General features: G+C 37.5%; 2 protein-coding genes across 2 annotated transcripts in view; both read left to right on the forward strand.

The window, feature by feature from the left end:
- The window catches only part of LOC139142951 (uncharacterized), a 25,395-nt gene extending 15,550 nt beyond the window's left edge, over positions 1 to 9,845 (forward strand). The window contains exons 9-10 of the mRNA XM_070713147.1: positions 6,675 to 6,855; positions 9,646 to 9,845. Of these exons, the coding sequence (XP_070569248.1) occupies positions 6,675 to 6,855; positions 9,646 to 9,845 (381 nt within the window). The remainder of the gene's footprint in view (positions 1 to 6,674; positions 6,856 to 9,645) is intronic.
- Positions 7,332 to 22,552, forward strand: LOC139141744 (fibroblast growth factor receptor 3-like). The gene is made up of 12 exons (XM_070711370.1): positions 7,332 to 7,460; positions 7,669 to 7,843; positions 11,543 to 11,664; positions 12,297 to 12,431; positions 12,611 to 13,980; positions 16,671 to 16,775; positions 18,172 to 18,329; positions 18,575 to 18,700; positions 19,077 to 19,153; positions 20,116 to 20,156; positions 20,802 to 20,998; positions 21,279 to 22,552. Exons 7-12 carry the CDS (start codon positions 18,189 to 18,191, stop codon positions 21,294 to 21,296), a joined length of 600 nt encoding a protein of 199 aa, XP_070567471.1. The 5' UTR covers positions 7,332 to 7,460; positions 7,669 to 7,843; positions 11,543 to 11,664; positions 12,297 to 12,431; positions 12,611 to 13,980; positions 16,671 to 16,775; positions 18,172 to 18,188; the 3' UTR covers positions 21,297 to 22,552.
- Positions 22,553 to 23,016: the final 464 nt, after the last annotated feature.

Genomic DNA, 23,016 nt, shown 5'->3' on the forward strand with positions numbered 1-23,016 from the left:
GTAATATGTCTTTACTTCAGCTCGTATCGCAACCCACCACACCAGTTACTAAGACTTGCATTGACCATATCTATGCCTCCGAGAATGTCAAGTTTTGTACCAGAAATTTGCCTTTCCGATCAATTGCCTTTCCGATTATTATAAGCGCAAAAGAAACTCAATTTTTTTTACGTGTACCCTCTCATCTTATGAACAAATTTCGTTCCTTTACTAATTTTGATCATAGTTTATTTCTTCGTGACTATTATCATACACCATGGACTTTAGTAGATATTGCGAACAACGTAAATATTGCGATGAGAATTGGGGTTTCCATATTTAACAAAATTTGTGATATTCACGCTCAATTCATTGAAAAACGATCCAGACGTATCAGGCAACCTAAATGGATGAATGCCGATATTTTAAATGTAATGCGTGAAAGAGATGCTCTGCTAAACCAAGTAAAATCGGACCAGAGCAAACTTTTCCACTATAGACTGGCAAGGAATAAAGTTGTTAACATGATTGAAAAATAGTGACAATGTATGGTGTCCAATCCATGCCAAAATACTACTTTGATTTTACAACTTGACATGCAACTCCGTTTTCTATTCCACTACTGCACATGCTATTCCACTACTCCGTATCCTATCCCACAACTCTGTATGCTATTCCGTTTTCTATTCCACAACTCTGAATTCCATTTGACAACTCTACATTCTATTCTGAATCCCATTTGACAACTCGACATTCTATTCTTAATACCGTTTGACAAGTCAACATTTCTATTCGAAATTCCATTTCACAACTCCTTATTCTATGGAAGACCGGTCACGACATGCGACATGCGACCTGCGACTTCAAACTGCGACCTGCGTCCTGCGAGTTTAAAACATGCGACCTGCGACTTCGGCATTTAGACCTAGGTGTAACCTGCGACTTCACAACAGCGACCTGCGTGTTTGTCAAACTGCGACCTGCGACTTCACAACTGCGACATGCGACATCAACACGTAACGTTTCATGGTGTTTTCCTCAGTATTAGATTGGAGGCGTCTTGCGTGAAGTGTAATCCTTTGAGCGCCAAAGTCTATTTTTGTCCCCTTTATATAATAAACCCCTGTCAATTTTTCTCCAATTTTTGCAAAAATTTTGGGAAAAACCTGTAGCCAATGAAATGTGATGTCGATTTGGTCCAAAATTATCAAAAAATTACAAAAAATTCATACAATTGGTAAAATTTTGCACTAAAATTTTGGTGGGAGAAAATTACAGCGCTCAAAGGGTAAAACGTGGAAAGGAGATTTAACGTTCAACATCGATCAATTAATAAGCCATTGCTTTCGCTTTGGTAAATCGTTCACCAAGTCTGGCAAAACTCAATTCATGTACACACCAGTTCAGTCATTTTCATCTGGAGAGATAATTTTATGACGGAAATGTTGACAGTACGTACTGTGTTAATGCATGGAAAATAATATGCTACGTGATAGGCATTTATATGTTTATATTATAATTTCAAATTATTTTAGATATTCTTCGTCTGCCTTACCTCGCTTCTTTCCTTATGTTATCGACAAACCTTTTGATTTTTAGATATCTCTGGTATTTATCCTCATTTCACAGTGGTATAACCATTTAGCTGTCTGTTTAATTCATCAGTTGCCCCCCCCCCCCCTGTATCATAACTAGTCTGCGTCGGTGTCATTGCAAACATTCGAATTTTCAGTTATTGTCGTTCATTTTCTGACATTTCCAGTTTTGTTCCAATTCTCCAGTGATTGATCATCGATGTTGCCATCTTTTCGTCTAATTTCATTTTTACTTTTCGTCAAAAAATCGAATTGATCCAACTTTTGTTCAGTTGGAAAAATAAAAATATTCTTACTGGTTTACTTCGGACTACATTTGTCTACACAAATAACATATGCAAAGTAAAGCAGTTAAAATAATACTGATACAGAAGTGCAAACATATTTGCCAACCATGAATAGCCAGTGACCGACTTTCTTTATAGATAACGCGAGTTAAAACTGTAAAACAGGACATCATTAAACCCTCCTACAATCCTATTTTCAGCCTAATATGTACATACTATAATATGTACATCATTAAACCCTCCTACAATCCTATTTTCAGCCTAATATGTACATACTATAATATGTACATACTATAATATGTACATATTATTTTTTGTGTGTATATAATATTTTAGATCATGTGGGCAGAAAAGTTCCAGAAACTAACACTGATGTAGACGTTTAAAACCCTATTGCTATTGCATTATTTCAGATCAGTTTGCCTTTCGTAAGAAGGAAAATAAATTTGTGCTCTTCGTTTGTGGAATTCTCTACCGTCACAGCTTCATGCACTTCTATCGCTGGTTGAATTCTTTCGCTGGCCGATTTTTGCGTAGGCCAGCGGTGCGAAAATTATGCTCTGGTCGCGAGAATGCGGTAAACCGGCTGTTTTAATACAGTGCAATGGTGTCCCTCGTGTTTTTCAGGCTCATGTTCAGAGCAATGGTGCGAACAAATCAAGACTGATATCGCAGTTTGACAAACACGCAGGACGCAGGTCGCTGTTGTGAAGTCGCAGGTTACACCTTGGTCTAAATGCCGAAGTCGCAGGTCGTATGTTTCAAACTCGCAGGACGCAGGTCGCAGTTTTGAAGTCGCAGGTCGCAGGTCGCATGTCGCATGTCGTGACCGGTCTTCCATATTATTCTATTACTTTTCATAGTGTTCGACCAAGACTCAGAATCTGACGTCATGACGCGGATCTCACTCCTTAGCAATAGCTTTTCTGAAAACGTCCTTAATTTGTGATCGTCTTTGTGACCGTTCTGTGTATTTTTCACAATTTGAATAATTCTATTCGCAAGTTGACGGAACTGCAAATTAGTTCGACGGAAAACATAGGTAGCGGTAATTTCATACACACAGAGAGTACGCATAGATCAAGCTCTGCGTTGCAGGGTTGTGTGTTAGGGGTGGACCATTTGATATCCTGAGGTGGGCCTAGAAGATTTCTGGCAACTGTTTGTTTTGTACTTCTTAATCATAATCAGTTGGGGCAAAATACTTGGCTAATCAACGACCGAAAATCGCTCTTCACGCCAAGCGTGTGTCCGGTCCAGGATGTCCCAATACTTCCGACAGAGTCGGAGTCGAATAGACGCGTTGCCAAACTAATGATACTAAACTCAGAATGACAAATAAAATGTTCAATACCCCGGCACAGTGTATAGTTTCCAATCGAGTGTCGTTTGTATTTCCATGAGTCTACTAATACACCAAATGTATATTTTACCATGGAGCTAAAAAGGATAATTTGACTTCCTCTATTTTGTTCCGTCGTCACTTCGAGCATTCTACGTATCTACGTGAGCAAATGCCATCATAATCGATAACATGCGATGCAGTTCCCAATAGTATCGGTCAAAGTTCACTACGTCTGAGAAATTTACGAGATTTCCTGTCTGAGTTTTGGAAATGCATTTGATTTTTGTACTTTTTTGGTTCCAATGCAAACGAAGTCTCACAGCACAAATTGTCAAATAATGTAATACATGATAATCTGGGCTTGTTTTCTGACTTCCGACCGCCATCTGTTCGGTTCGGTTCTTTTACTGTAGATCCCTGTACTGCGTTGACTTATCACAGTACCGTTTATGATGTAAACGAAAAATACATGTGAACAATGGGATGGAAGTTCACGGTTGTTTTTCCAACTCATCCCCTATTATCTTCAGAAGGATAGATCGTCGGTTGTGGGTGGCAAAGCTGTATTCCCTGCTCCAGCATTCCAGGTCATCAGAATAGGCTGTCAGTGAAATATTTGACGGGTGTACTGTATAATCCAAGACAAGTTGGGTGAATGATGGGCCTCATAAAAGTTTTATGTTGGCTGGTTGAGTACGTCGAGATCACGGTTCAATCTTCAGAAAGTACTAGTTTTATGTTATTTTGACACCGATGTTTCCAAATTTAATAAAAACATATTAGTTCTAAGAATTTGAGAGATTCGAGCTATGCAGATCGTGTTTTTGTATACCAGTATATTGACATGTAGTGGTAATTTTGTGGGTCGAGGACACTGTCAGCATCCGGCGCCAACTTAACTCGAACGCACCATATAAGGTGAAACACCTCATGCCAAAATGTACGTATTCCGACGTGCTCATCGACAGTCGACGTGAATAGTGTATGTTTGTAAATCTACTAATATAGCGGCGTTTGACACAAAACAATGAACTATGTTGACCGGGTGGAGCACTCACTAAAGCGCAAACCTGGGATTGAGAATGGCAGCTTTAAACTATATGTATCAGCAAGCATATGACAAACAATCACTGTTTCTTTGTCATATGCTTGCTGAGTATTTCCCATTTTCGTACCGATGCAAGCTGCCTAAATGTTGAATTCTTGTTAATTAGTCATAATGTAAAGATCCACAATACAGTTTTCAACAATCACAGATATGATAAGTTTATATTATCTTATGTTTATATCCCGAATTACTTTGCGATGCCAAACTTCAGTGAAAGAAACAAGCTAATAAACAGAAAAAAAGTTATAAAATCAAAAAGTTACTTCATTTACTGGCCACGATTATACCCTTCAGATGCAGCTATAGGAAGGACACATTGTACTTTAATATCTCTCTCCCCTCCCCTCTTGGCCAAAGAATCATAGTATATCTGCTGCAGACTAAAATAAAAATGTGTTTCAGAAAGCAACTTTTGATGGATTTTTTCTTTTACCTAAGTGCGTCATCTGTTTTTGTCAAGTTTCTTTGACCGATTTTTTATTGACATTTGTGGGCAATCTTTTTTTTCCGAAAATTTTCCACTCCCAAGGATATCAAATGGTCCACCCCTTACCGGCTAAAGGCCTCCCGCCACAGCCCTGCTGACTGACATAGGCCAAAACCACTGGTTGCAACGGGCAGTTTCTCCGCCGAAAACAATCGATTTTTCATCCAAAATCGTAATCGATATCCTATTTTGAGCACACTCAACTTGTCTAGATACACGATGTGCTAAACTGTGCTTTTAAACTTACATAAAGCCCACTTTTGTCTCTCTATGCGATGGGACCATATCCGTATCAGACACCATTGTGAATCTTGGTCTTTCCCAGGAGCCTTGCACATGATAAGCCTCTCACCGTGCACCATAGACAAAACCGCTGATTGCAGCGCGCAGTTTCTTTTCCGAAAACAGCCGATTTTTAATTCAAAATCGTGATCGATCCCAGTTTTCGAGCACGCTCATCTTGTTTAGATACACAATGTGCTAGGCTGCGTGTTTAGACTTGTGCAAAGCTCGCATTTCCCTCTCTCTCTCTCTCTCTCTCTCCTCTCTCTCTCTCTCTCTCTCTCTCTCTCTCTCTGCGAGGGGACCATTTCGCGTCCGCCATTGTGAATCTCGTTCGATAGCCAGTAACACTGCCCTGCTCCGCAGAGCTAGGTCTAGAATGGGATGTAGAGTTGTGAAATGGAATTCGGAATAGAATGTGGAGTTGTGAAGTGAAATTCAGAATCGAATGTGGACTTGTCAAATGAAATTCAGAATAGCATACAGAATTGTGGAATAGAAAACGGAATAGCATACAGAGTTGTGGAATAGGATACGGAGTAGTGGAATAGCATGTGGAGTAGTAGCCCTGCGTACAGGCTGTATAACGCCGGGAACACACGTAGTGGAATAGAAAACGGAGTTGCATGTCAAGTTGTAAAATCAAAGTAGTAATTTTGGCATGGATTGAACACCATAGACAATGTCTCCGTCGCTCCCGTACAGTATCAAAACAAGCTAACAAATGTATGAAACACAGTGTCAATGACACTTTGCCCACATTTGATTTCATTTGGCAAGCCAGAGTGAGTGTACGTACGATATTTAATAGCTTCTATGGATCTTAGCCGGTGATATTCATAGTCAGATGCATTTGAACAAAATTTTGATACAACTTCCATCGAAGTATGAAATGGTTGGCAACTCTTGCAACAAAGACACACACTTATGCAACACCATGCAGTCCAGTACATCATAATTAGTGAAACATTTTACTATACCAAAGTAAAGGTGTCCTCTTGTAATATTGTATTACTTGGAATTTAAGGTATACAGTCACCTGTAATCTAAATATGCCCATATATGGTCAAAGGGGCGTTCCTTGGTATTCAAAATGTCCATGTGAGGGCGCTGTTTTAAAAAGCGGCCACCCGCTTAAAATCTGTGATTGGTTAGATTTTCTCTTTCCATGGTAACTGTAGCAAAATTGGAACAGGTGACAGTACACCTTTAATGTGGACAATATTTGGTCTCTGTACGGTCTATGGTTGCACAATGGACGACTAAGGTACATATCATGTAATAATGCAGATAATGGCACTCTTTAGAGCTTCTACTGTTAATGATGCTGCCACACCTACATGATAATGGTATGTCCCGAACTGCTACACAGTTAAACATTTTCACACCTCGACTTTGTTTACACCTCCAGCTGTTTAAATGCCTGCATTTTGGATCTTTCTGTCAGATCAAGTGTGGACACTGATGAAGGACAAGTGATTTGTCCGAAACATGTCTGTTTTGCTAATTCACAATGGAAGAAGAGAACTTTTCTGTACTTCAATAATATTTCTTGTTTAAAGACTTTCATTACTGAATTAACCTTTCCTAGGTCAACTACACTGACCTTAATCAGATCCAAGTAGCAAAAGATTTGAGCGAATACATGCGATCAGACTACATAGGAAAGGTGACCATAAAGATGATCGACACGCATGTGCGACAGAGGTGCCTCATATCGTTACAGAAAGAAAAGACACGTTCCATTGGTACCATTGAATTGCTATTCATAGGTATGTGTTTACTGATAATAGACTCTGATGCATTAGCTCTGATTACTGTTGAATATTTCCGAGAACAGTCAAATGTACAAGTTTACTATCACATTCTATAAATTATCCCTAGCACACAAAGAGCTGTATCAGTGTTCTTTAGTGACACATCAACAGCTGGTCATGCTTTTGTTGTATGATAGTCTTACGATGAGCATTGTTCAGTTTTTCTCACAGGCATGGTGTGAGATTTTTCATTTTTCTCATATCCTGGTAAGCCCACCAGGAATTCGTCCATCAATAGTTGAAGAAAGCCGTATAATAATTCAGATCTAACAGTGAATGTCAGCGCTATTAAGTCAGTAACATGAGTCTGTACAATCAACTGAATCCACGCAATGTTATGTAAGCTTATTTGTCCAAAAAGTGTTATTGTATCCACTGATAATCTTTACAAAATTGCAAACTTTTCATTAGCGCATTACTTTCTCTCAAAGGTTGTCCATATGGCAAGTATGGCGGTGCCTGTCAATATGACTGTCTATGCAAGAACAGTGCAACCTGCCACGCATGGAATGGTGCTTGTCTCTGTACTGAAGGATGGCGTGGTCCAACATGTGATATACGTATGTTGCTTTAAACTATTATCTACAGGTCTATTAAACTATATTGTCACTATTTGACTATATATATAAAGCAATTGAGGTTGGTCGTCCATACTAGGTTTTAAATTGTTTGATACATCTGTCCAATTCAGACAAATACAGAAAATGATATTTTTTGTTCCTTTAACAGTCATCAATCACTAAATAAAGCAACATAATTTTGTTTCAGCGATGGAGCCATCAGCCAAACTTACTATTTCAACGGAGCGAGTGACATATTACTCTCCTGTTCGTCTTCAATGTAGTTTTTACAATATTTTCAAAATCCCTTTGGTATATGAATTTAATGGTAGGCGTTTGTTCGGAAATGATTCGGTGGCGTCCATCTCATATTCTGTAGCAGGGTAAGTGTGCAACATATGTAATGATTTCTCGTTTACAATAAATATTTTAGGCAAAACATGCTTCTATCTCTGGAGAGCTTCTTATTCATTGCATATACATATATATATATATATATATATATATATATATATATATATATATATATATATATATATATATATATAATAATATATAACATGTACTTAGACCAGGTAAAGATAAACTTAGTCACATCTCAGAGTATGTATATGTAAGTGTGTCTGTATAATTAGATCAAGTGTACATCAATAGACATAAAATCAGGTCCAATAATCGTTATCATTCAAGGTAACTAAGAAAGTAACCAGGTCCAAGGAACATATTGAAAATGACAAAGGCAATGGGGTCATCTTGAAACACAAAATAGTGGTGGTACCAGGTGTCCGGAATCGGTAAGCGTACCCAAAGCGACAAATCCATTGTTATTTGGTGAATTCACCAAATTACTTTTGTGAGTCAAATTTGGTATGCTGTCACTCATCATTTGAGTAACAGACAGGTCATATTTTGATACAACATCTCCGTATCTACCGTAGAACTTCTTAAATGATTTCACTAATCTACTTTCTGAGAACCCTTGCCTCACTAACTTTTGAGCTAATAGGCTGTGTCTAACTTGAAAGTCTTCATGAATTGCATGCTCTACTGTATCTAAGAAGTTGGGAAATATAAACACCATAAGCTGGAGATGATGGTATATTGCTCGACAAAAAGGGAAAGTTTATGATTTTAAAATTGAAATCGTCTCTTTTGTCATACAGCTTAGTATATAGTGTATTTTGTCTAATTTCAAACAATACGTCTAGGTATGAAGCCGAGTCCACACTTTCAGTTGTTTCTTTTATTTCTAAATCATCTGGGTAGATGTGGTGTAGATAATTGGATATACCAGGATTGTTTAAACTGATGAGATCATCGATATATCTGTGGGTGTTGTTAAATCGCTTGGCAATCCTCTTACATCCAGATTTCTGAAGTGATTGTATGAACTCTGCTTCATACGAATACAATAATAAGTCTGCAAGAAGTGGGGCGCAGTTTGTGCCCATGGGAATGCCTATGGTTTGCCTGAATGTCATGCCAGCAAACTTGATAAATATGTTGTCAATTAGGAAATATAGCATTTGAATCACCTCAACATCACTGTATTTGAGTTTGGCATCGCTGTTGTTGGTGAAATAGCCCAAGTTGCGCTTGATGGCAATGTATTCATACCTACGACTACCATTCTTGTAAAAAAAGGCTTTCTTCACGAGAGATGATAGCCTGTCTTTAAGTTTGTTATGTGGGATGGTTGTGTACAACGTTGAAAAATCAAATGTGTGGATTGAATTGTACATGTTTTTGTTATTTTGTAAAATATGTAACAATTCTTTGGAGTTCTTTAATATCCACATTTGATTGACCCCACTAGTTTCATAAACTTTGTCACAATACCGTACCAAACCAGATTTAATGGTTGATAAAATGATGGTTAAAAGTTGTGACAAGCGTTTTGTTGTACACTTACTGGAACCAGCTATGAAACGTTGTTTATAAGGATTCTTATGGATCTTAGGAATCCAATATAGATTAGGTAATACCTTGTCATCTTGCGCTAACTTGATGCCAAACTCACTCAAAACTGTTGAATGGTTCTGCAATATTTCCTCTTCAGATAAGGTTGAAAGAGAGTATGTTGTGCTACTCTCATCATCTAAGTTAATCTGAAGTTCGTTCTTTAAACATTGAATGTAATATTGCTTGCAGACAAAGATGATGTTGTTTGATGCTTTGTCTGCAGGCACAACAACATATTTATCGTGTAAAGCATCTAGACACTCCCGTACAGAAGGGTCATCAAAGGCAGATGTAGTGTTGATGACAGTATGGGAAGAACGAAGACGTGAAATGCGAGATTTTACCTTATCACGGACTGTGCGAAGCCAGTCCGAAAGACATCCAACGTCTTCGTCTTCGAGGGCAGCCCACTTCTTAGCATAAGCCTCAGCAGCATCCATGATTAACTTAAAGTTAAAGTTCCAGTTTACTTTGGGTGGCTCGCGATATTTTGGGCCAAACTGGAACAGCTGCCGAAGCTTATGATGTGTAACTATCTTCATGTCACCTGTTATTATATGACCGTGAGGTTTGTAACAAAAGGGAGATGACATACAATCACAAGTACCATCATGAACATTGTTCTTAATATCAATTTCTTTCAAGACCCTATTGTAATTAAACATTTCCTACCTATGGTCTTAGAATAGGTATAGGACATTATAGGAGGGTCTTGAAATGTAAAATAAGGTGGTACTTTGTCCATAACGTCCTTGTTGTTTAAGATATTGCTGATGTTAATCATGTCAATCCCTTTGTTAACAAACCTCAAGGAAAAACAAACGTCGTCATAATTAGGAGTTTCACACATTCCAGCGATCTTCTGATGACCCGATTCAACTGACTTTCTGACATTCTTTTACTTCCGGTTCTTTGTTTTTTATGGATCCTGAGTGTGTGGGCCGAGCGGGTATTTAACAGGCTATGTTAAACGTCATGTCTGCATTTTGAAATTAACGCCTTACGCTTATTGAGAAGGCTTGGCCTATCTCTATTGAAGATATATAGCTTTTTCAGTCAGTACAGATCGCGTCTCTTTGTAAAATTTGAGTATGCAGCTGCATTGGATAGGATCGACTATTTCATTTCATAAAGCTGATCCCTAGCTTTGAACTTCTATACTATATATTTTGATAATTCTGGACTAATAATATGTTTCAAATGATTGAAAATAAACACGTGGTTTGAATATCTTAGTCTGAAAATATTCTCTGTCGAACCAAGACGGCACTTGCTGTTACCATCATCTTCCAAAACATCTCCCTTTGAAATGATACTGTTTGCTTGACAAGACGCTGAAAGAGGTCACGAATCATTCGCACGATAATGGAAGGGGTCAGGGGTTCTGTTACGCAGTTGTCAGTGATTTGCTTGCTGTATGCTCGAATTACGATAAGACATGTTTTTGGTGCAGTTGTAAGTCTGTGTTAGTGACATTGACGTTATTCTTGTTGAAAATCTTAGTTTGCTGTCTAGGAAATTTTTATTGGGAAAGACTTTCCTACGTTTGTCTTGGCCGATTTAGAGAAAGTGAACTTAAACCAAATTAAGCTGTGCGTTGTAGTATTCCTATTTCGGCTTGGTTTATCTTTCTTATCCAATACTTCCATTAGTCACTTTAATCACCTGCTTTTAGTGTTCGCTGTAGAGTGGCGCTAGTACAGGGAGTGAACCAATAGAAAAGCGTAGTACAAAGAAGTGTCAAGTGTTATCATAATCTTCAAGCGGGCGCACTTTATGAACTATTTAGAATCCACATTGGTGACAAATCCGTGACAAATCATCGAACGAAAGTGCCTTTAACATTATTATAAAGCATACCACTTAATCATGTAAAGAGTGTTAGCGCTTGAAAGTTAATTTCAATTAGTAAATCTTACCTACGCCAACGTTCGGGCTAACACTTTGTTGTTATTATTGTATTAAGACTGACTTTAGATGCAATCCTAAGAACATCACATAAGTAATGTATTTCCGTTTGCGTTGCTTAGGAAATGCATTCGAAGTTACTCCAAAACAGTAGATTTGATCATCCATTGACTTGAATTTAAATCGGGGTGACCTTTTTTACTTACTAATAGTCTTTCTCAGCTGAATATTGCAAATATGACGGAAGACTTCGAAGGGACATACAGATGCATAGTGTTTTCCCCAGATCCCCATATTTATGCTGTTTCAAATTTCTTGGACATCTCAATACAAGGTAATGTGTAATATTGTATATTGACGTCTTGTTTACAGTTTTATTGTTTCCTTCAAGACATTGACTTGTGTTGTCAAGTATCCGGAAATCTTAGATAATATTTACTCAGAGTCTGAGATTAGTAATTTCGAAAACAACGTCTGGTATCATTTTATAATTATGAACAGAGGTCTGGGTTAAATGCTGTTTTCTATCAAGTAGCAGACAAGCTTCGAGCATTATACCAAAGAGAACCAGACCAACGTTTGAAGTTTGAAATTCTGAATATCGGAGAGCACTCAATTTTCGATTTAATACGAAGCGGTAAAAGTGAAAATAGAACTTATCGCATCGGTAGTATCATATGCATGACTTAAATTCACAATGTGCAAATAAATGAAGGAGAAGAGAAAAGTTTGTTGTTGTATCGTAATGTAAAGAGTAACATACAGATGTAGGTGGGTAGCACGATATCTAACTGCATTCTTGTATCGAACGTCAGAGAAACAAGGTCAAACGTTATACTTTTTATTGAGAGGCATAACATATATTACAAATATTTTCTTATAATTTAAACTTATAGTGGCAACGCTGCCTACCGCAATAGTCAGTAGAAATGGTGTTTTCATAAATCCTTCTTTCTTTAACTTCAGGCTGTCAGAATGGTATGTGGGGAGCACATTGCGAACGCCAATGTAATTGCTCCCACTCGAATAATTGCAGTCGTTACGCTGGCTGTGTCTGTGAGATTGGATGGACGGGACCGAAATGTGACATGTTAGACAAAGGTATTTTGGTGCACACGGTTTACTTTATATATTATTTCATTTATTGTTTCAGATTCTGCCATTACATTTCAAAGATTGTTGTGTTAAAGCGTGCATTAGTATACTGCTGTCTGTATGTGACACAATGTCATTGATAGATGGATTGTTAATATTACAATACCTTATTTGAATATTCGAAGGAACACGGAATAAGCACTTGGCAATATCTATATCGATGGTTACTCTTCTTGGTATAAGTATCGGAGGCATTGGCTTCGCTCTGATTCTACGACGTCACAGGAGAAGAACCAAAAGAAGCAAAACAAATTATACTCCCTTGGTTAGTAGATACGGCTAATATTTGTCCGAGCGAGCTAGAGAGAAAATTGAGTTTTGCGGAGAATTAGCAAACATTAAAGCCACTAATCAAAGCAATCAATCAGAATCCATAGTCTCTTGACATTCTTTTCATACGAGCAGAAAATTGAAGTGTCGCTCGCAAATCACTCACGATCCTGGCCTGGTCGATAGATGCTTGTCCAAAGTTGGAAGTCTTTAAGTCTATGCAGAGTCGTGTTTCTATCTCGATTAAATGTTACCAATTCTTCATAAGCTGCAAATATCTTCCTAGCATTTTTCCACTAGCCTGAGCGCTTAGACAACATTTAGTTCGTACATGGTGTTATTAGAGCCACAGTGAGTTGCGGATCAATAAACTGAATAAAATTAACGTGTAGTACGTTAACACCAATTGATTTTGGAAAATCGGGGAACAGTCGTCCATGGTACAACGGCATATGAAAATTCAGGTACGAACTGGTTTCTTTATGATCTTTAAAAACTACTGTTGATTTACCAATCAGAGGGTTCAATTCAGGGTGTTTTATTTACTCGTAAAGCCTTGGTCACCAAATTCCAGAAACGAATGACAGCGCCGTAGTAAAGTACTGTCCAATCAAAAGTGAACATGTCATATTCTGTAGACATCTGGTACATTTTAATATTCAAATTTGGTAACACAGCAGAAACCAGCTGCAACACAAAATCTGCTGTGCCCTAGGGCATTTATATAATGTGCCCCAGGGCATTTATAGGATGTTCCATTACGTTGGAAGGCTATTTCACAAATAAAAGTTTTAACATATCCTAAACATGTTACATTGACAAAGGGACGGTTGACGTAAACACATTGAAAACGAAAATATATCAGTTAGGGGGCGATAGTTTTTAAGTCGGATAAAACCCTCGTACTCGGGCTCTTCTGGTATATAAAGTCCAACCCTATGATAACATGTCTCGGCCTGCGGCCTCGACATTTTATCGTTGGGTTGGACTTTATATACCAGAAGAGCCCTCGTACTCGAGCTTTATCCTATACATATAGCGTGCGTTATGTGACAGCTGTTTGTCTTCCCCTTATATCTTAATATTGAGGCCGATGTCAATGTGTTTGGGGAGAAGCAATTGGTTGTTGGGCATTTGATAGGCCAGGGAGAATTTTCAGTGGTGCACCGTGGAAGTTTGAAGGTCAACAATGAAACAAGAAATGTTGCTGTGAAAATCCTTTCGGGTAAGTTCAACAACGTGATTGGATTAAACAAGGAAGAGGGGGATGGTATACAGAAAGACAGTATGTGTATGTGGAGGGTATCGAACGGTAACTAGACATTAAGTGACAACAATCCGTGACATGTTGACATGTTAATAGCAAATCGAAATTAGAAGTAAGACATTGCTTCCACGTGATTCTACTGACCCATTTTCAACTTCACTTTCAAGGTCCTTGACCCGATTTAGTTAAGGTTAACACAAAGTAAAGCCACGATCAGGACATAAGGAGCCGTCATTATTTATGGCCTGGGGGCGGTCGGAGGAATCTGAAGGGGTCACTCAAAAATCGAAAGCTACAAGGAGGGGGGGCCTCAAAGTGGAGAACAAGAAGGGGGCTACTCAATTTTGTTGATATGTACTGAAGCATTCAGTGAAGTTATGAATTAATACAACAATAATAGTAAAGAACAGCAATATGTATGCTTGAGATATGTATGTTCATACCCGGTATATGTACACACACACACGCACACCTACACACACACACACACACACACACACACACACACACACACACACACACACACACACACACATGACTCTGAGCGGGTAGCTTTCGATAAGTGCCCGATGAACAGCTGACTATCTTCTGTACCTAAATGCGGGGTTTCAGTGGTCATAAATGTGCAGAAGCCGACAAGTATGCTGCTACACTACTACTAATCTCCCGTCAAAAAAGTAAATACAGACAAAACTGTACAAATTTTATTCTGCCTCTACATTTGCCGCAGATGGAACTATCTATAGATGCCAAACATCAATTTAGGTTGATTTTCTTTTATAAACGAAATTTACCTTTTAATGATTCAGCAACAATTAATTGATGAAATGTCTATTGATGTGTGGGAGTGGCATTGTTCTACAGGGATTTTAATATCTTCCCTGAGGCAGTTGACGGCCATGCTAATAGAAGCTTAAAGTTAGTCTCGTACTGCTCCTGAATGGTCAAACAAAGTCTTGACGGATGTATGTTGCCGGGTATCGAAAATTAGGCGACGAATGTGCTCGGTAAAGATTTGGCAATACCGACCTCTAAAATTGCCGAGGACTAGAAAGTCGGTCGGCGGGAATCGGCGACAAGTGTTACCAATAAAGAGCCGACAATTTTCCGGACATAAAGAGTGTGAATAAGGATGTCAGGCGGCCGGACCAGGGTAACTGATTGTCCGGTGAAAGACTGATAATCTTCGGTACCACAGGTATTTGAATGTCGGATGGCGGCGATTGGACGACAAGTGCGCTAATTGAAGGGGCAACAAATTTCCCATATTTAAAGTGCGACGATTTTCATTGCATTGAATGGGCTGCCGGGGACAGGTATACCGGGAAAGAGGTTGAAAATTTCCCGAGCTTAGCAAAATTGGCAACAAGCCTATGGGTTGGCTCGCAGTGGTTCGGTGGCGATGACTCTTGACCCGAGCGCGTTCGATAGACCCAACTAGCACCTCTGCAATATTACATCTAAGAATTCCCCTAAAATTGCGCGCATAAGGGTCATAAAATTGTCACATCTAGTGCGGGTCTTCCAAAAAATTGTTACAATTATGTCCTGATCGTGTCCGGTGGCTTTACTTTGTGTCACTTATGTGAACCTTAACTAGATCGGATCAAGGACCTACGAAGTGATGTTTAAAATGGGTCAGTAGAAATCACGTCGAGCCATTTTCTAATTTCTAATTTTGATTAGCATGTTGCATAACTAGAAGTTTCGTCATTGAGGTCGCTATTCGTATTCAGAAAAACCAACATCAATTCGAAATTCCATTTGCATTATTGATTACAAATATTGTTGCCGGAAAAGTACCGCGCTGAACATAACATTCTTAATTGACAAAAGAATGCTAACAGAGCAAATTCAAGATCGAAATTTGGTCCATGTTAATGAAAATGTTCAAGTGAACCGATGAAATAATAAAATTTGCCCATATTTCGACCTTCATTCTCTGATTTCAGGGTGAAAAAATGGATGGTCGAATAATGCATCATTCAATTGTGTTGGTGTTACCACAGTTAAACAAACAGCTTTTGTACAATAATGCAACTCCCCAAACAGTCTTTTTAATGTGTGACTCCCGAACAGTGTTGTAAAGCTAAATCCCCTGCTATCTATCGACTCCCCCGATCAAAGTGAAAAGTTCCCTAATTTGGAATCACGTGGTGCAAATTTCTAATTTCTAATTTCGATTTGCTGTTAACATCGTACAACTAGATGTTTCGTCCGTAAAGTCCGCCATTCGTACTCGGGAAAAATAATTACAATTTAGCATTTTACGCAATTCGTAATTTCTATTTGCATTTATTGGCTAAAAATATGGTTGACCGATAAAGATACCGCGCTGAACGTGTTATCTCAATTCAGAAATACAGGGCTAAGAAAACACATCGAAGCTCGAAACATTGTCCAATTTTAATGTAAATGGTCATGTTAACCAGTGAAATAATGAAATTTGCCCATATTACGACTTCCATTTCTTGATTTCAGGGTGAAAATATGGTTGGCCGAATAATGTCACGGATTTAAAATATATATATATATATATATATATATATATATATATATATATATAATATATATATATATAAAGGTGTGTATGCGTGCATGAGTGTATGGTTTATATTTACATGTGCATTCTTTATTATTCGTACCAGATGACAATGGGCACGCTAGCCGGTACTGGTGTGAAATCCATAACTTGATTGACTTAGGCGACTGCCCTTACATAGTACAGTTCATTGGTGTTGTTACTTTGGCAGGTAAGCCCTTAATTAGACCTTAATCAAGTTTATATCATTTTAATTATTGTACTTTGAACAGCAGTAAACTGCCGATCGTCCTTTAGACGTTTGATCAGTTTTCCGTTTCCCTTAAATATTGCATATTAAAGCCAAGACTCCATATATACAACCACCATAAACACTTCTTCACGGCAGGCTTTACAATTATTATACACTAAATGCAATCGGTGGTAAAATTTAAGAAATGCATCTTCAATATCTACAGTAATACGACAATAATTTACTTTATTTTACCACTGTTTGATGACTTTTGTTCGAGATCTCTTTCATTGGTCCCTGCGGATAAAGGGGGGTATTAATAGTTCATACGCATATTTAATGAAATCATATAATTAGACCATGTACCAAAATGGAATGAAATACATTTGATTGAACTTTTGAGATGTGACGGTCATTCCCAGATAGATGTATTTGTGTTAAGGGTTTAGTGAGCGTGACATATCATAATGAGCTTATTTACATAGTTAATTGATATGTATAATTAGGCCATATATAATGGCTGATTGCACTGAAATTGATTAAATTTATAGGGTACATTGTTCGCAATTTGTTTTTATGTGTAATGAACGGTGGTAAGTATAACATTATTTGCTTATTATGAACATGTCAGTGCATAAAGTTTGAAGTACGATTTCTCTCAACCATTTTCTGAAATATCCTGAACCTTGATTCGTAGACAACCCTCCACTGTCTATGCTTCAACATCATATTTCAAAGAACCACAAAAATGTATGCACAATGTTCCAGTCTGTGAAATACATACTATGTACATCAACAGTGCAATACATATCAATAAAAGGTTAATACTTTCTCAGGCGGGTATGCTTTGACCAATGTCAAGTCACCATGATTTCTGTCAATGATTTTTAAATTTATTATCAAGGGGGAAGGGGGTATTTGATTTACAATGACTTATTTTAAATGTACATAGTTTTGGGAATTTCAAGTAGAGTTTAGATCTTGCGCGTCCGAGCTATCTAAGAGGCGAGTTGCTATAGTTTCTGCTACAAATGCTGAATTCAATAGCAGCAACAAACAGACAAATATCTTCCTGTAAATTTTGAGCATACTTCTATTGAAATTATCGACATATATGTTTTTCCTAAAGGCACCATCTGTTGTTAGTTCAACATATCACATTTGGCCATTTCCTCAACTTTTCCGTACATTCCCTTTGTTTACGCATGCTTTTGTTCGGTAATCAATAAAAGTTCGCCATGTAACAGATGAACAATCAGTGTGCGGGTTAGAGCGGCAAAATAACAATTATAAACAAAACGACTTTGTCAAGTAATCATCCCAAAATGGTGATAAGCATTACTTATAAGAAAATGTTCTATAAACACAACTACAGGTAAGAAGAGTATTGTCATGGAGTTAATGCGCAATGATATGCATTCGGAGCTTAATTATCTACTTGGAAACTGCGATTACTCTGAGGTCACAGGGAAACGCCTGATGAAGTTTTGTTGCCACGTTTCTCTAGGCCTCCGGTACATGGAGACAGTGAAGGTAATTCTGTGTGAATTGAATTTCTGATGAGTTCATGAGAAATACGTCAAGTCAATAAACGCTATTTTCTTGAATAATACACGACAGGACTTATTCTTCTACCTTTCGTGTACCTTACCTATCATAATGTGTACAACATTAAATTATTGTAGAGTCTGTCGATATGTGCTTCGTTGGTCAGCTGTAATAGGCTACGGTTATCAGAAAATGATTCGTACATACACATTTTATTTAAAACCTGACAGGTAATACATCGCGATATAGCTTCCCGTAATGTTTTGATATCTAATGACGATGTCGCAAAAATCGGAGACTTCGGATCGGCAAAAGACGTATATGAAACTTTGACGTATAAAGAATCACCATCAAAGGTTAGTGGGAGTAGGGACTGCGTTCATTTCTAAAGTTAAACCACTTATATCACACACATACACACACACACACACACACACACAGACACACACACACACACACACCACACACACATATAATATATATATATATATATATATATATATATATTATATATATATATATATATATATATATATAATATGCAGTCTCTTTCTAAGCAGAAACAATGCCCATTGTCTCCTACGATTGCAAAACGTGGTATTCAAAGCGACCATTAAACAACATTCAGTCGGAAGACAAAGGCGAAGCACAGGAGCGTGGGCAAGACACACCTGGTCAATGTATTATATGCAATTGTATTTAAATAGACTAACACATTTAATTCACCAACAGCAAGGTCAAAAGGTACCCGTTGGTTGGATGGCCCCGGAATCGTTATTGGACGGCGTCTACACTCATATGAGTGACATGTAAGTTTGCAAAATATTGTTTATGACCCAGTTTTGAGTAAATACATTTCATTTGGATTTATACCTTTTGTAGTCATTTCGTAGTGCAGTTGCACACATGGATTGAAATACACATTTTTCTTCCCCATGTTTAGGGAGGGAGTTTATGTCTAAAGTCATCGTTTAGACTGAACCAATTTTCGACGGCCAATGTACATTTACATACGAATTGAATTTGTTCGCAGCAGTGACCTATAATGCTGCAAGGCAGACATTTAGTCACAGTCGTCATGTTTTGAGCCTTACTGAGACATAATTTTGCAATGGGGTATACATATTTAATTAATTTAATTACCAACTTGATTAGCGACATGATCCATTATGACTAACATTTTTTTGCATTTGTTCTTGTCCAAAACAAAAATATATACTTGCATAACATATTTCGCTCAAAAATTCATACAAGAAAAACGTATAATATAATAAATATACACGCTTATCTTCACATACATATCACATGGCTGGGATATGTTGACAATCTTTTTTGTCTTTGGATAATTTATTTGTACACGCTTTCGCCTTTAGCAGTGGTGAATTATCATGAATCTATATAAATATTTTAATGATAAACTATAGCCTCGAGGGGTAGTTTTGTTCCAATGTTGCAACTTTTTAAGCCATTTTTTAATATGATTTCATTCGAATATGGCATGACAACACAATATGCTATGACATACGAGATCAGTATTTTACGATATACTCAAACGGAGCTTGCAGGTAGCCTTTTATTTCAATTTCACATAAGCAATATTCTGACACACTCATTTACATTCAAATGAGGCACAAGGACTAGAGACCTCAATGTACAAATACCTGATAAGAATGACTGGCCATTTACATAGATATGTAATACTATATTAATTAATCTATTTATTGCGCAAAAATGGCTCCATGAAGTTCATATATGATATCATAATTTTCAGGTGGTCATACGGAGTGTTCCTCTGGGAGGCAGCTACTTTAGGTAAAAGTGATTTTTCGCATACATAACAGCTGGCGTTCACATTCCATTTCACGATTTCTCCATTTTTTAACAAAGAATGCATTGTATGTTGGAAATTCACTTTCGTGAGCCAGCATATTAATTTACGGAATTTGTTGACAAACTCATGTAAACGTCTTTCTTTCGCCAATACCATAAAAGCATATAGGTCACCGGGCGTCGTTAGAACATAGCAAGACAGTGTTCATATAGAAACATCTTATGGCACATGTCCTCGCATCTGAGTACCTCTCTAACCAAGTGTTACATTTCAGTTACAATATTGAGTTGGTGGTTTTGAAACTACATATGTGTTATTACCAATCACACCAAAAGACACAGAAATTTCCGTCCTGAACAATTGGTTTTGGTAGTTGATTGGTTTGAATCTTAATCCTAGTATAAATCTTGTTCATTAAATTTCTAAGAGAGAGCTTAGGAAACAAGACATAGAATTTCACAAATCTAATTGGCATTACATTGAGTGGAAGGTCTGCACAATTTATTATGCTTCTCATCACAAATGATAAAATTGTAAGTCAGATGTAGAAAACAACATGTGTTGCTTTAGGATTAGCTCCGAAAAAATGTGTTTTTTCGAAAATGTGTGTGCCTTCGGTTTTACAGGAGGAACACCATATCATAACATCAACTCGGCTGATATACCACAGCGATTACAAGAAGGCCATCGACTGCCTAAACCACAACACTGTTCTGAAGAATTCTATAATTTGATGCTAAGATGTTGGACAATGAATCCCCAGGAACGTCTCACAGCGTCCAAAGCTGTTGACATCCTTGAGACGCTTACTCGTGAAGACAGGGTAAGTAAGAAATTAATTTATAATCCTTATCTTTACGGTCAAAATTTGAATCAAATATTGAAACATTAAATAGGAAGTACATGTACTAGTCAGTATTCACTACACTGACATTAAAATAAAATAAAATAGTGAATTGAGTAAGGTGATATGCATATGTACTTATGTGTGTATATACATATATACACAAATGATGATCATACTCGTGTGAGGAAAGTGATCGATGGCTGGCTGGTGATGCTAGGCTGATATTCTCATTTTTTCTATCTGATTTTATTTACAGGGAATATTTCATGTGTAGGACAAAGCGCGGATGATATCATCGTTGGAAGTTTTGATAACATTTATGCATACCTGTTCTCAATCCTAACTCTAAGAACTGTGGAATCGTTTAAACATGTGAATCCGAATCACAAAATGAACATGCAATATCATTATTCTTATCGATTTAAGTTAAAAAGATGCAATATCACCAAGAAATCACGTTATATATGTGAAGCGACAGACGGTCGTAATTAAAGCAACAACCTGTTGATTTGTGGTTGTACACAGGCTGTATTATATTCTGTATATGTAAAATGACTTGCCTTCTTTGAAGGTTTCTGTACAACTGAGACATATATTGAGATACTGAGAGTAACATCTTATGTAAATATATACCATCTTATGTAAACGAATACCCCAATTCCGTGATTTTGGGAGCACGCATGATACATGTTTCTGTCACGTTGTGGAGCTCTAATCTGTACAGCGCCTATTGTTTGTCAGCGTAAGCACAAACCAGGATCGGTGTTGTAGATAATCACCATGATGACCTAACGATAATGGAAATGTTCAGAGCAAGACAGTCCTATAAAAAACTTCTACGGACTTTTGTTTTGGGCGATTCCGTCACCGTCACTACTGCCATCTGTGTCACGGCCATGATGTGCTGTGTCAGTAAAGTGCTGATAAAATTCCTGTGTACCATTCCTGTCCTAAGTTTGCTAGTGTACTAATTGTTCCAGTCTGCCAACTAACAGAACTAAGTTGATTTTAAGCGACTTCTGACAAATTTGGTGAGCTCTTTCCATTACGCAACACCCCAGCCTTCTGTACAGTCATATTTACGTGCGTTTCACACACACTGCATGAAAACGCAATAATACAGATACATTCACACTAATAAGTTGACTGTATTATAGAATTATACACGTGAATTCATGTGAATCCACATGAATACAGGCATGCTGAATACAAACAATGGATTATTGACTGTATTCATCTGTATATGCACTATTCAGCTAAAATACAGCCAATAATCCATGCTAATACAGTAAGTATTATTGGGTTTTCATGCAGTGACGTAGGACTTGAAACAGCCAGATATGCCACAATACGGACTGTTGCATGCAAATGGTAAAGAGTAACTCGACATCATCTAACATTCTCTTCCTGAATTGCGATAGTTGTAGCTTTCGGACAATTACAATCCGATATAAAATATTTGGTCTATATTATGAAATGTACATTGTACAAGTATCTTGAAATAGACATTTGACCGTAAAAGTTTCAATTATTTATTATTGTTATGTGTATTTCAGTTACAACAATGTGATTCTCCTTTCTCTTTCTCTTTCTCCATAGCAATTTCATAGTCTGGGTGGTAGTTGCCGCAAGATATATAACAAATATTGGTTCCTATTTTTCGATAGCACTTCTCTGCACAGATGTAGGCCTACCGTTTTTACTACAACTGTGGGGTGGTTATAAATACCCGGAGCATTAGTGTCTCCGCGAAGTACATCATGAAGGCTAGGTATCACAACAAGAAAGAGAGATTCTTTGGAGAATATCATAAACTTGTCCAACAAGTTTTCAGAGATTTTACGTGAGCAAAATAAAGCTGTAATGTATGTACTGCAGCAGCTATTATGGAAGTAGAGAGGGGTGTCAGGTCCAAACTCCTTTCGTGGAGATCACGGTTTGTGTAGAAAATATAGTGAATGTGTTTAAATTAAAATTCAAACGTTTCTTTAATC

The sequence above is a fragment of the Ptychodera flava genome, chromosome 10 (genome assembly GCF_041260155.1).
Source record: "Ptychodera flava strain L36383 chromosome 10, AS_Pfla_20210202, whole genome shotgun sequence".
In the NCBI taxonomy this organism is placed as follows: domain Eukaryota; kingdom Metazoa; phylum Hemichordata; class Enteropneusta; family Ptychoderidae; genus Ptychodera; species Ptychodera flava.